Source organism: Leguminivora glycinivorella, chromosome Z (assembly GCF_023078275.1).
Source record: "Leguminivora glycinivorella isolate SPB_JAAS2020 chromosome Z, LegGlyc_1.1, whole genome shotgun sequence".
NCBI lineage: Eukaryota > Metazoa > Arthropoda > Insecta > Lepidoptera > Tortricidae > Leguminivora > Leguminivora glycinivorella.
Window position 1 is genome coordinate 46326342 of NC_062998.1, and position 15045 is coordinate 46341386.

Below are 15045 nucleotides of genomic sequence, written 5' to 3' on the forward strand. Positions count from 1 at the left end.
TGTTACGTTAACAGTGTCTAGAGAGGTCTCATTTCACTATTTTATTAACAGGGTATTTTAACATAGTAAAGTGGTTTCCTAGTTTTCTCCAAAAAAACATAACAAAGCCTGTAATAAGATTTTTGAATGATTCACGGTTATTTCAAAAAGGTAATCACGGTCTATATCCCGGTCAATATAAGTCTAAAGTCTGTAATGTTTCATACATAAATACACTCCAGGAGCGGGGTACTATCAGCCGTAAAAATATCCGTGACTAATTTGTTAACATCCTATATGGGTGATTCTAAGTTAAGAGGTACTTTGGACGGCACTGACAAAAAAATATATTTTTTCAAGATAATACTTCATAATAACATATTTATTTTATAAAACTAAATAGTTACCGTCAAGAGGCGCGTAAGGCAACTATGCATCCGTTTTGTTGATTATTTCGGCCACGGCACTCGCTGGGTACAGAAATGTTGAGTGAATGCAGTCTTTCCTCTGGTCACTTTTATTTCACAATCATTTGTTTAAATACTAATATATATAACAATATCCACTGTAAATGTTGAATATATTGTTACGTTTATTTATGAATTGCGTACGAGAAACACTTTTACAGCAATTTTTGATTTTCATCGAAAATGTATCTCCCCTGGCGTATCAAAAAAGCCAGGGGAGATACTTTTGTACTAGTTTTGATTATTTTTATTTCCGTTTTCTCTTAACCTTTGTTTAGCGTTGTACCTATTTTTATTTTAGCTTTACGATAGAAGGTTTTCTTTCCAGAAAAACGCAACTATTAAGAAAAAAAGAGGACACATTCACATTCAACTTCATATGAAATTTTCGTGAAAAAGTTTAATAAAAAGGTTTAATACTGATATTAAAAGGATAGGTTTTTGTTTACTTGTTGCCTATTGATTGTACATTAAAATAATTTTTGTTTTAATGGATAATATGGAGAAGTGAAAAATAAGACAACTCATTAAGGAATTATCACTTTTCTTGCTGTAAGAATGTTATGAAATGTAAAGTCTGAGTATAAATAATCAATAATTATAATAAAAACAATAAATAGAGTTAATTCTTAAAAAATAAAACTAAATTTTTCATACAACTGTTTCTTCCCTGGTCACAAAGTATCCTCCCCTGTGCAACAGTATCTCCCCTGGACTGAGTATTTCCCCTGGTCGCTGATAAAACACGATAAAACAAATAAATTGACTGGTCCTCTTTGTAAACACTTCAAATTGGCAGTTTTAACTAATACAAATAAACAAATAGGTAAAAAACAACAAAAAAGTTATATATGCATTATAGAACAATTAGAATACTAAAGTAATTCTATTTTGTAAAGGTATTTTCGGAGGCGATCATATCGTTCTCGATCGGCGGTCACCATTTCCAAGACGAGCCCATCCGCTACACGAACGTCGAAGACAACATCTTCGAGAGCTCCCGCAACGTGAGCATCAAGCTGCACCACCGCATCGGCAAGTGGGTCCGCATCGAGCTGCGGTTCTCCTCGCGCTGGATCCTGATCAGCGAGGTCGTCTTCGACTCGGGTACGTGCCTATATAACTATAGGGATGACGACTGCATAAAAAAATGGCATTCTCTTTAGTCCATCAGTTAGATCGTCCAAAAATAAAGAACACATATTCTTCGCTTTATCTAATTAATAAAAAATACAAAGATATAGAGCATCAAAGTTGAGAGCGGGGGCTTGTAAGTCTTGTGACGTCACTTCTAAGTAAAAATTGTACCTAGGCGTGACGTCACGCGAAACTTCAACGCACTGTACCGTCGTCATTTTTCGTTTACGAGAAAAAAGAAAAAATACGTGTCTAATATTCTTTGATAATCTAATTGACGGACTAATTAGTTTTTTTTAGTTGTCTCGCCTATATAAGCACATCAATCGAACGTCCAAGACAATATCTGCGAGAACTCATCCCCACACCCCATCTTAGGGGCTTATTTAGTTCCTATACAACAGCTTAGAGACTCATTTAGACGGTGCTCATTTATGCGAGTTTAATTGTTACGCCAATGGCAATAGTCAACAGTGTAACTAAACTAAAGTCTGTCAATCCGTTTCCCTCACTAGAAAAATGGGAATATTTAAGCCTCGAGTCCTACAGAACATTTGAATTTCGCGCCCTTTCTAGTGATAAACTTGTCCGACTGTCTATAACCATGCGATATCGCTCGCCGTCTAAATGAGTAAGTATATTAAACACGGCATAAAATAAGGACATGCTTTCTTAACCATCATGTTAAGATTAATAGCTATAGAAGAAAATTGGAAAAAGCTTCAACAGTTTTCTCATTATAGTTTTTTTTAATCTGAGCTTCAGTGCAAATCAATTCAATTCAAAATTTTAAAACTGTTTCCAGTAGTCCTCGTTATTGGAAAATTATTTTATTTATAGAAAGCACTGAAATCCACTTACCATAATAAGGACGCCGGCTCGAGAATGCTCAGAGTATATAAGACTAAATCAAATAACCTGCAACGCCAGAGAACGCCTCCTGCTATTTTATAATTGAAGCTCAGTGGAGCTCCTCTACTTAAACGTTTGTTGGTCACGTTTTGTTAATTAACTTGTGCTTTATTTTTTCTATTCGCAGACGTCGCTCAAGGCAACTACACGCCCGAGAGCCAAAAACCAGCCAGTGGCAAAGAGAAAACCAAACTTATACCGAGCAACCCCCAGATCCCCATATCGACCGCCCACCAGGAGGACCCGCTCTACATGGCCATTGTCGTGGGGGTGCTCACGGCGCTCGTGATCCTGCTGGCCGTCGCCGTGTTCCTCATCGTACACAGACACCGACACAGAAAGTGCTTCGCGTCCCCCTTGGCGAAGAGCACGGTCTCCCAGAAGAGGGAGGACAGCTACAGCCGCTGCGGAACGTCGTCCCACGTGTCGATGTTGCCGGCCAATAAGATGAATATAGACTGCGCGTTAGATGTTAAGTCCGACGAGTACCAGGAGCCCTATCAGGCTCTCAAGTGCGCGCCATATTTTAGTTATAGTACCGTGTTGCTAGAGATGAAAGACTTTGTTAAGGATTCTAATACAGCTTTATCAGGTAACTCACTTTTTTATTACACATTAAATCGTTTTATATGACCTCTACTGCTATTCCGAGTCTGCTATAAGCTTATTTATGACCAATATGAGTTTCACTCTTGAAGTAAGATAGCATTTATTACACATAATCATAAAATAAACTAGAATACATGCCTAAGTACAGATCAATTCACAAGAGCTCGCACGAATGGTGGAATCGTGGTGTATTGTGTGTGACAGATTAACCAATAAAATGGTAGCTCTTGCTAGTTACCATTGTATAGGGGTCACTCATACAATCAAAATTCTGTTCATTTCATGCATGCCAGCTCTCATGCATAAATCGACCTATACATATACAATTTAAGAAGTAATAAATTAATACGAAATCAAATTGTTTCATGAAGCTCGATGAGGTCGCAGTTGTGTAAATACAATTATCTTTATCGTCCCAACAGATAGCTCAAATTACGACTACGCAGTGCCGGAGCTGAGCTCGGCGCCGCTGCTAACGAAGCGGCGGCTCGGCGACAGCCTGTCGGACCGCGCCACCGAGATCATGGGCGAGCGGCTCGACCTCGAGGACGCGCGCCTGTCCGCCGCCGGCTCCGTGCGATCCAAGCACAGCGCCCGGGTGAGTCACTAGCTCACTCTTCAACAGATACCTCACACTATGACTACGCAGTGCCGTACCACATTTTTGATTTATGCATCAATCATACGAGCCTCTCGCTCGTTATTGCCAGAACGTGCAAGTTGTGGAATGAGCTACCTTCTGAAGCAGGTATTTATGGTTCTCAAAGGTCGGCAACGCACAAGTGACTCCCCTGATCTTGCTTATGTCCATGGACTACGATGACTGACTTTCCATCAGGCGGCTCGTCTGATCCTTTGCTGCCTGATGTCATAAAATCACTCATTTTTTTTTCTATCGGAGTTAAGCATTTTTGTTGTATATTTGAGCACGCTTCGGGTCTTTGGGCCAACGCGGAGCTCGGCCTTTAACATCGACATTTAGATACTTATACTTTTGTTGTATGTTTGAGCACTGACTCCCTGGACGGTTCGGGTCTTCAGCCCTTAACGGACCTCGGCCTTCAGTCTTGTTATTTAGCCATTTTAATGAAATGCTCTGTTACAGGACAGCCCATGCAATGCTCCACCAATCAGTGATATATGTATGACACATGATGATGAAATCTTCCCCGCTAATAATGCAATGTTTCGTACATTTCAGTCGGCGAGCCAGCAGGAGGTGTTCATAGACATGAAGCGGAGGCTGGAGACGACCAACGTGATCGAGTTCCCGCGACACCGGTTGCGCATGATCTCCAAACTGGCCGAGGGCGCCTTTGGCACGGTGCGCATACACTTCACTTATTTAACTACTGCAAGAAGTCCTAAGCAAAGGAAACGCCTAATATCTAGGATTGGCTAATACGGACAGTGATAGAAACAAGCGAACTATACGATATATAATTCGCCGATTGCCGTTCTGTGTGATTTTAATGGCCTACGGCCGGAACTCTTATAATTTGGTAGAGTTATCTTATCTATGTTAAATCTAATGTGGTCAAATTAGTTTCAACGGCCGTAATCATCAAAATGTCTCAAACTTGTACTATTTTGAAAAGTGAAGTGTAAAAACTAGCTATTCCGAAAAGAAAGCCGAAACCGCTGGTCCTAGAGATTCCAAATTTGGCACGTACGTTTCTTATAAGGGCCCACATCAAGCGTCTCGCGAGCGTAGCGTCGAGCCAACTGTATGGAAAAAAACGCCGCATCGACGTCGCGCCGACGCGGCGTCAGGCTTTGACATACAGTTGGCCCGACGCTACGCTCGCGAGACACTTGATGTGGGCCCTTATAAGAAACGTACGTGCCAAATTTGGAATCTCTAGGACTAGCGGTTTCGGCTGTGCGTTGATATGTCAGTCAGTCAGTTTCTTCTTTTATATGTGTATTTAGATTACTATCTAACGTTAAATTTAGGGTAAGCATTATTTAAAATGGCAACAACTTAAGTACAGTGCATAGCATTGTACAAAGTGAGCGCTGTCTTGCGAACATACCGTAGGAGCAGTTTGGCGAGTAACTTTAAAATGAAAAAACCGGCCAAGAGCGTGTCGGGCCACGCTCAGTGTAGGGTTCCGTAGTTTTCCGTATTTTTCTCAAAAATAAAGTTCTACTTTTGTGATTTTTTTCGTATTTTTTAAACATATGGTTCAAAAGTTAGAGGGGGGGGACGCACTTTTTTTCCTTTAGGAGCGATTATTTCCGAAAATATTAATATTATCAAAAAACAATCTTAGTAAACCCTTATTCATTTTCAAATACCTATCCAACAATATATCACACGTTGGGGTTGGAATGAAAAAAAATATCAGCCTCCACTTTACATGTAGGGGGGGTACCCTAATAAAACATTTTTTTCCATTTTTTATTTTTGCACTTTGTTGGCATGATTGACATACATATTGGTACCAAATTTCAGCTTTCTAGTGCTAATGGTTACTGAGATTATCCGCGGACGGACGGACGGACGGACGGACAGACAGACATGGCGAAACTATAAGGGTTCCTAGTTGACTACGGAACCCTAAAAATGTATATATTTACCTTTGAAAAAAAAATGAAAAAAGAAATGTTTGACATGTCCATAAGAGTACGTGTATCGGTTTCAATTAGTGCCATTCCTTTAATGTAAGTTTCCAATATACAAGCCTTGAGTTGACCGTGGGACAGTTTGACATTTATTTTCGTTTCAGGTGTACGTGGCGGAAGCGGACGGCGTGCCCGAGTACAACGGCACCATCACGCCCGAGAAGCGGCTGGTGGCCGTCAAGTTCCTCTGCCACGACGCGTCCGCCAAGGAGAGGTACATCATGTATGCATAGCTTATAGACTATTATCACTTTACTGCTAATCCTACTCCGCCTTCTCATCAGCTTTGCTGCAAGCCTGTTAGATTTACATTAATAATGTTTAGCAGTATTATTTTGTCCCAGCTTACTTCTTTTGATAAGCTTGACCAGAAATATATGACTACTAGCTTTTGCCCGCGGCTTCGCTCGCATTAACTCACCTATTAATTAAAAAAAAAAAAAAAAAAAAAAAAAAAAAAAATTGGGGACACCTTACACAGATCAACTTAGCCCCAAACTAAGCATAGCTTGTACTATGGGTCCACCAAAAACATATATAACTCCGTATAGACAGATAAAGTCTAAGAAAAAAACGTACCTTGGTACCATACAGAAAAAGGTACGGTGGCCTAGATTGCATTACACCTTTGGGGTTAGGTCAGCTAGATAGCGCTAATATTAATATTTGACATTTTGACACATATCAACCTAAGAATATGGGCCAAATTGACAAAACTGAGGTTCAAAAGTCCTAAGCATGTGTCAAATGGCAGTCTATGCACTGTGATTACACATTTTACTTCGACAGTAACTCGATTTAGGAAAGTGGGAGGTTAGAAAGAGACAAAACGTATCCTATGTCACTTTCCATCCCTCCAACTATCTCCACTTAAAGAATCACGTCAATTAGTCACTCCGTCACGCCGTGAAAGACAGACAAGCAGACACACACACTATCCCATTTATAATATTAGTATGGATGGATGGACTGTCAAGAGGGCGCTGTTATTCTGATGTTCAGGCACAGAATATGTAATAGTACAAGTACAGAAGGCTCACTCCTTTGATGTTCACAAAACGCCGCCATTCTAAGTTCTTACCTACATTAACAAACGGACCGCACGCGTGCAGACGACATTGAATTCTATTGCGCCGCGCGAAGGTCGTCGCCACTGAATGGGCCGCGAACTCGCGGCCGCCGGCATGTACTTGTAGCGCGGCGAAAGGATCGCGGAGTGAGCCGCCCCTGGTTCAGGCTACGTAGCCAACTGCACAAATGCTCACGATAATATCTGTTTCGTAGCTATCACTCTTGCTTATTGGCGCGACAGAGCGAGACTGCATTTCTGTCGACGTCTGGCGTCGACAATTGCCATTCGTCTACGCCGGCAGTATAGTATGAAAGAAATAGTTATAATAAAATTCCGCAACATGGCGCGTAGTCATATATTTCTGATCAGGTTTTAAGAGATACATATATATGTATCTACCTACTAAATTTGTAAGTATGTAAGTAGTTATATTCTATTATTTAATAGACGTCTTAATAGATAATCAAATTTCGAACTGCTTTCGTTTCACTCAATTTTCATTTCCCTATTCGATGTCCCGCATTGACCCACTATTTCACCCACAGGGAGGAGTTCGAGCGCGACGTGCGCATCCTCGCAGCGCTATCTTCACCGCACCTGGCGCGAGTTCTAGGCGCCTGTCGCTCCCCGCCGCTCGCCGTGGTGCTGGAGTACTTGGAGCTGGGCGACCTGTGTGCGCTGCTGAGGGCGGCACCGCCACCTCCTAGTGCGCTGCTGCATATAGCCACGCAGATCGCCGCCGGCATGCAGTACTTGGAGTCGCTCAACTTTGTACACCGCGACTTGGCAGCCAGGTAGGATACTTGAACTAAATGTTGTGTATGAGAGTCGGTCGCCTCTCTCAGTACTGGAGTACTTGGAACTGTGTGCGCTACTGAGGGCAGCACCGCTTCCGCCGAGTGCGCTACTACGCCTAGCCTCCGCATAGCCACGCAGATCGCCGCTGGCATGCAGTACTTGGAGTCGCTCAACTTTGTACACCGCGACTTGGCAGCCAGGTACGAGTCTTAGAATCCGGCACTAAAAAGTAATGTCTGACGGACAATCGCTTCTCGTTGTTGTGCTAAAGTCCTTGGAACTGGAGGAACATATCGTCACTACTTTAAAAAAACCTCGTATCTCACGCTGCTTCTCAAAGTTAAAACGCAGTAAGTCTATATGCATTCCATACATACTTACTACAATTTTCTTTTCATTGACAGAATACAAGAAGATACAAGTTTTTTTTAAAGTAGTGACGATATGAGCTACTTATGTATTTTGTATTGGTTAATTTGTTCAGATGCGTCTATCTTTCTATGCTCATTTATATTTAAAGCTTTAGATTATGAACTCGACTGCACATATATCATTTAAAATAATTTACACTCGTTTAGCAGTGTATTAATGCTTGAGACCTTAGTAATATGGAATGTACCTGTAGGTATGAGTTATAAATGAGATTTCAAGGTTGGTTCGTTCCAAATCGTACCGAAGTGTACACTGAAAACGTTTGAACACCTATTTGTGCATAAAATATGTGTACCCTAACTAATCAAACCGTTGTTTGTTTAGGAACATCCTCGTCGGCAAAGGGTACCAAGTCAAGATCAGCGATTTTGGCACCGACAACGAGGCTTACGCCTGTGACTATTATAAGGTAAGTTACAAAATTTATACGCTAATATATGTACCGTTAAACGTGCCTACATTGCTCCCCCTGATTAACTAGGCTCCAATCAGAAAACTGACTTCCGATTAATATTATTCATTTATTTCTGTGTTATTATTTAGAACTCATATACTAAATTAAATACATGTATATATAATTTAAATTTTTCTGTTATTCATGAAATAATCTTAATTTTTGGCGGGAACTTTTAATTTGGAGCCAAATGGGGTAACAATGCGCCCCATAGTAAACCGTGGGTAAAAGCAAAGATACCCCAAACAATAGGTATCTTTGGATAATTTTTCATTGCTTCAGATATATAAAAACAGTAATATATAACGTTATTTTCCCGACAAAATTAAGACCAATAAGATAATATTTTGATATGAACTGATCTGATACGAGTATTTTATAATGAACAGTTTAAAAAATATTCGTAATTTTCATAAATTGGAGCAAATTTTTGTGCAAATTAGGCACATTTTACGGTAAAGTTAATATTTTATTTCCAAAAAAACATGATAGCATTATTTTTCCGCTTGAGAGGAGAATAGACAGGATTATCGCTAACAAATACAAAACCTATAAATTTACTCCCTCGATATTAACATTAATGGAAATATTTTGACAATATTTGTTGTTAACTAATAAACCATACCTACTTATGTATTGTTAGAGTTATGAGCATTTACATTTTGTATACGAAGTGAACTTTGTGTTCAATCACAGAACGAAAGGATATACAAGTCTAATGTACATCTGTATTTAATGTAATGTAACTCAATCAAATTTTATACACAAATATAGTATGAATTTTTTGAAACGAACGTTTCTAAACAAAGGCATTGTTCCTTTTGTGTTGAGCGGGAGCTTCTGTTTAGGCACGTGCTAAGACAACAAGTTAGTTTAAAAAGCAACTGTATCCTGATAATTGTAAGGTTCAAATCTGTGCAGTAGCAAATTTGAGATAGATTGTTTTGGAAATGTGAAGCGATAGACCACACCGGTATAGTTGCAAGTACACAGCGCTTCTAATACATACTTTGATACTTGGTGGTGGTGGTGTAAGTAATGAAACACGTAGGTATATCACTGTTATTTTTTATTAATGATTTTGTTAACAATCAACAATTATATATAGCAATATATAAATAATTAATTACATAAATATTAGGTACAAGTCTTGATATATAAAATAACATAAATAACTAAACAAACCGTAATTTAAATTATTAGGAATGTTTGTCTAACAATTAGGAATATAAAAAAATCAATAAAAAAATTTAAATCGTAATAACTACAGTAAAAACAAATAAAATAAATACTTTAGTTACATACAATAAATCTAAATTTCAAAGTATAAATAATACAGTACGAAAAAAATGTGTATGTCTATAGACTTGTACCTAATATTTATGTAATTAATTATTTATATATTGCTATATACAATTGTTGATTGTTAACAAAATCATTAATAAAAAATAACAGTGATATACCTACGTGTTTCATTACTTACACCACCACCACCAAGTATCAAAGTATTAGAAGCGCTGTGTACTTGCAACTATACCGGTGTGGTCTATCGCTTCACATTTCCAAAACAATCTATCTCAAATTTGCTCCTGCACAGATTTGAACCTTACAATTATCAGGATACAGTTGCTTTTTAAATTAACTTGTTGTCTTAGCACGTGCCTAAACAGAAGCTCTTGCTCAACACAAAAGGAACAATGCCTTTGTTTAGAAACGTTCGTTTCAAAAAATTCATACTATACCTATATAGTTACTAATTGATTACCAAAAAACATGATAGTTACTACAGCTACGCCCCACCGTCTCTGTATTTTCTACGGCCGATAGTCCACTATCATAGAAATATGATCATAGACATGCCGTCCTTTTTCTTCACGTTAGAGACTGACCTAACTACAAAATTAAAATTTTGAAAAATCCCCGACATCGTGGACCGATTTTCATGAAACATGGCTAAGAACACTCCCGACTAACTCAGCTTTCAAACAAAAAAAACTAAATGTGAATCGGTTCATCCGTTCGGGAGCTACGATGCCACAGACAGACACGTCGAACTTATAACACCTATTCGTTTATGCATCGGGGGTTAAAAAAGGGAGGCATACAGAGTATACAGACCTATGATCATATATATGATAGTGTACTTTCGTCCTGAGAGTTAGGAGAATTTGTGCAATTCCCGTTAAGTTTGTACATTTGGATCACGTCTCCGATTTTGATAAAAATTGGTAGGCTGAGAGAGTCCATGATGCTGAGCAAGATCTACTCGGTTTCCCAAAATGTCCTATGTAGTTTATGTATGAAACCTTCCTTTTTTGTTACCAGATTTCTATACATTTTCGGTAACAAAAAAGGAAAGTTTCATACAATCAACCTAGGACATTTTGGTAAACCTAGTGTACCTTGTTCAGCATCATGGACTCTATCAGCCTACCAATTTTTCTCCAAAAAAAAGACGTGATCTAAATGTACAGACTTAAAGGGAATTGCTCATTTCAGCAATTTCCGAAAAGTTTGTACATTTGGATCACGTCTCTGATTTTGATAAAAATTGGTAGGATGATAGAGTCCATGATGCTGAACATGATCCACTAGGTTTCCCAAAATGTCCCAAGCAGTTTGTATGAAACTTTCCTTTTTTGTTACCGAAAATGTATAGAAATCTGGTAACAAAAAAGGAAGGTTTCATACAAACTACCTGGGACATTTTGGGAAACCTGGTGGATCTTGCTCAGAATCATGGACTCTATCAGCCTACCAATTTTTATCAAAATCGGAGACGTGATCCAAATGTACAAACTTTTCGGGAATTACTCATTTACATTATGTATACGAAGAAAACGAAAGGATATGCATATGCAAGCATTACCTAAATCCAGGTGGACGGTCGCATACCGCTCCCGCTGCGCTGGGCGGCGTGGGAGTCGGTGCTGCTGGGCAAGTACACGACCAAGAGCGACGTGTGGGCGTTCGCCGTCACCCTGCACGAGATCTTCACGCTCTGCCGCCGCCGCCCCTACGAGCACCTCACCGAAAACGAGGTCAGCACAACATTATACTGCACACAACAGTCTCTAATGGTTCCCGTAAGCCATAATCAAAGACATATGTAACTCCGTATAAACGGATAAAGTCTAAGAAAAAAACGTACCTCAAAGCCCTAGAGAAAAAGATACGGTACTTTACTATGTTTTCTTTTTTCATTAAAGGGATATTTTTTTGGATAAAATCTTATACTTGTACATATATTCTTCCTTCTACAGGGGTGCAAAAGCTTTTTTAAGACTCACTAAACCTGACGCTACGCAATTTTATTTTATATGATCCAATTTCCTCTGTAAAACTATCGTATGCTGGCTGTACAGTGCCGTAACCAATTGAAAATTATAAATAATTCCTTTCGACATCGTTGGCATGTAACGCAATTCTGTAGTACCTATTTATGGATCTTCTTTCACGACCCTTCGGAAATGTCATATACTTGAAATTTTCCACCCTTGCCTTCGTGATTAAATCCCGAGCTGTAATTGAACCAGCGTCCGCCGTTTACCGGACGGATGCCTAAACCGGTCAACGACGGACGCTGGTTCAATTACAGCTCGGGATACTTGGAGGCCTTGATAATTTTTCTTTGTGTATATAACATTTATTTCATGTTTAGAATGGGATGGGATTAGATCGATCTTTGTAAGATGTCATTCAAATACTAATAGATTTCCTGTTACAGGTCCTGGAGAACCTCTCCCACCTGCAGCTGGGCGACGGCCTGTTCGAGGTGCTGGCACGACCCGCCGGCTGCCCGCGCGACCTGTACGACCTCATGCGCGCCTGCTGGCGCCGCGACGAGCTCGCGCGCCCCGCCTTCGCCGACCTGCACCTGCTGCTGCAACGCACGCATGCGTGATACATGTGCTAGAGGCCTGCTCTACCCATACTGTGAAGTCAGTTTTATATTCGTCTCAACCTGTAAACATAGCCAACTTTAGTGTTTCTACAGATGTAGTGCGAAAAGCTTTTCCTTCGTATTTTTCCGGAAACGTTCGTATTTATCATGCTAGTACAGACAGTGTCAGTACGTTTTGTACTGAGACTGACTGAAATAGCGTCACACGTTCATACCTTTCCGTAAAAATGCGAAGGAAAAGCTTTTTACGTACTACATCTGAAAAACTGCTGAAACGGGGTCAAAAGTTAAGTCACATAATATACTTTACATTGCGAAGACAAACGTGATACCGGACGCGTCAAAATTCAATGATGTGTAAATTGCCATAACTCACAAATTATTTATTTAGGTATTATTACTACACTATTTAAATGCGTACAACAAAAAAAAATCATTAAAAAGTGATAACGTTGTTGTAGCATCTTTGCGAAGCGTGACGACACTACAATGTTGCCACTTTTAATTTATTTTTAATTGTCGCACTGCCAATGCTCCATGCATTCCAGCTAGGTACAGTTTTTTTTCTGGCAACTTTATTTTCCTACTCAATCAATACAGAAATCGAGACGAATTTATTAAAACGGACTTTGTAGTAGACACTGCGCAACGGCCTTATATGATTGGTAATCAAACGGGCACCTATAGGCGGCTCGGCTGTAATGAAACTGTAACGTATCCTGTGACGTTAATGATCGACCCACCGATCTGACAATGATTCGAAATAAGTAATTGTAGAAGACGGGTAAAGAAAATAATATAAAGATTCGAGTTTGACAACTATAAAAGATAACACTGTGCTGTCAAATTTGAGGCATTATTATTACGTAGACTGTAACCCTTCTACTGTGATGGATTATTAAAAAAAAACTACAACACTGATGCTTTTCAACATATCGACCCATCTTGACCATTAGATCTAGAGCAACTTTTACTTGCTCAATACGACATTACCAAAGGACTTCCCACACTAACTTTTATAGTGGAGCAACTATTAACAACATATCCTGCACAAGGTATATTTGCTATTGGATGAATACCTTTATCAAGTTTATAAGGCAGCTATTATATTATCATGGCATAAAAATGCATGCGCTACCGCCTAACCAAATAGTTTAAGCAACAAAAGTAGCTACATGGACATAGAATTCAATAAATAAGCTATCGGTTTGTTGATGTTTCGAATTCACACGTCCATTTTGGGACTGGTTGAGATACTTCATGCAAACTTAGTTGATATAACCCGGCAACCTTCAAATCAAGAGTGAACAGGCATCTTCTGGGCGAGTTCACTCCATCGTAGGCCACGTTTTTTGCTTTTGGCTAGTCTGTGGCCAATAGTAAGCCCATTTATAATATAAAAATATATATATTAAAAGTAGTTGAGTTATACTAGTTGCCGTAGCGAACGTGTTAAAGCAGTGGATGAACTGAACCCACATACACAACGCAAATATACAATATATTATAATTATAACAAACCGATCTCACACATATGTACGCTATGATTACTTGATTAGGTATGGTTCGAAGCGAACGAATTGTATACGTTGCGTACGTAGGCTAAGTTTATCTGCCTTTAATTCTTTAGCCATGTAGATACTTTTGTTGGATCTTAGATTGGTATTAATAGCGCATAACGATCTCGCGGCCATCACTACATCATCAACAAGTTGACTTGTTTTATATGAATGTAAATTTTGTACTTAACTCTGCATCCACCGTAATGCTTACAAAGAGTTACTTAAGACTGGACCCTAATATGACTTATTGTATATAATTCTCCAGCATAATATTTGACAATTATACACCGTGTTGTACGGTACGGTTGTGTCAACTAGTTCGTATGGATTGTCACTTTGATAGATATGAATTAAGTTGAATATATTGATAATCTCGGATATCAAATAAGAACTTGGTACTTTACAAATGCATTTCTGACTTCTTCGAAATAGCCAGTATGTATTCACTTGTTCAGTGCAAACAACCTTAAACAGTTTTTGTAGCGAAATCACAACGTTACAAAAACATTAATTACTAGTCTAATGAAAGGTTAATATATTACACCATCTCCAAGTAAGCCGCTGACAAGTGGATATGTGGACCCGCTAGCTTCATGTAAACTGCTGTGGCGATACGTAATCAGAACGTATCAATTACGTTTTGGAAACGTTAATTGAAACTGTGTATAGAATCTATCAAATTGTACCTTAAGCGATACTGCAAGAATCTTATGATTAACACTGCCTAAGAATTTCCCTTAATAATGTGAATCGTTACAAATTGTATTTATGTATCCATGCTCGCACGCTATAAGATCTCTTTTACAAATATTTTTTTTATGTAAATCGGACCTCACAGAAAGCATTATACACGTTCTAGTCAAGTAAGCACACTGTTAGTATTATTTTTATACATTTTTTTATTTTTATCACATTTTTGCGTGACGGTCCATTTTACTTTTTTTACACAAGTTTTATCAGATATTTTTTGTTAACATCATTGTTATTTACCCACGAATAGATAATTGAGTTTGAAATATATATTTCAGCATTTCAAGTGACGCTTATAACATCATTTTGTGCAAAAATACGGTTATTTAAATTGTACCAGC

The 15045-nt window shown here is 38.8% G+C and overlaps 1 protein-coding gene across 2 annotated transcripts in view; it reads left to right on the forward strand.

Annotated features, from left to right (window-relative positions):
• The window catches only part of LOC125240759 (discoidin domain-containing receptor tyrosine kinase B-like), a 106871-nt gene extending 92111 nt beyond the window's left edge, over positions 1–14760 (forward strand). Inside the window, exons 7-15 of one of the 2 annotated variants that reach the window (XM_048148819.1) lie at positions 1346–1553; positions 2623–3087; positions 3527–3702; positions 4306–4428; positions 5837–5955; positions 7350–7598; positions 8359–8443; positions 11368–11529; positions 12216–14760. In XM_048148819.1, coding sequence (XP_048004776.1) covers positions 1346–1553; positions 2623–3087; positions 3527–3702; positions 4306–4428; positions 5837–5955; positions 7350–7598; positions 8359–8443; positions 11368–11529; positions 12216–12392 — 1764 coding nt within the window. In that variant the 3' untranslated portion in view covers positions 12393–14760. The remainder of the gene's footprint in view (positions 1–1345; positions 1554–2622; positions 3088–3526; positions 3703–4305; positions 4429–5836; positions 5956–7349; positions 7599–8358; positions 8444–11367; positions 11530–12215) is intronic. The other variant, XM_048148820.1, reaches the window with a different exon arrangement.
• Positions 14761–15045: the final 285 nt, after the last annotated feature.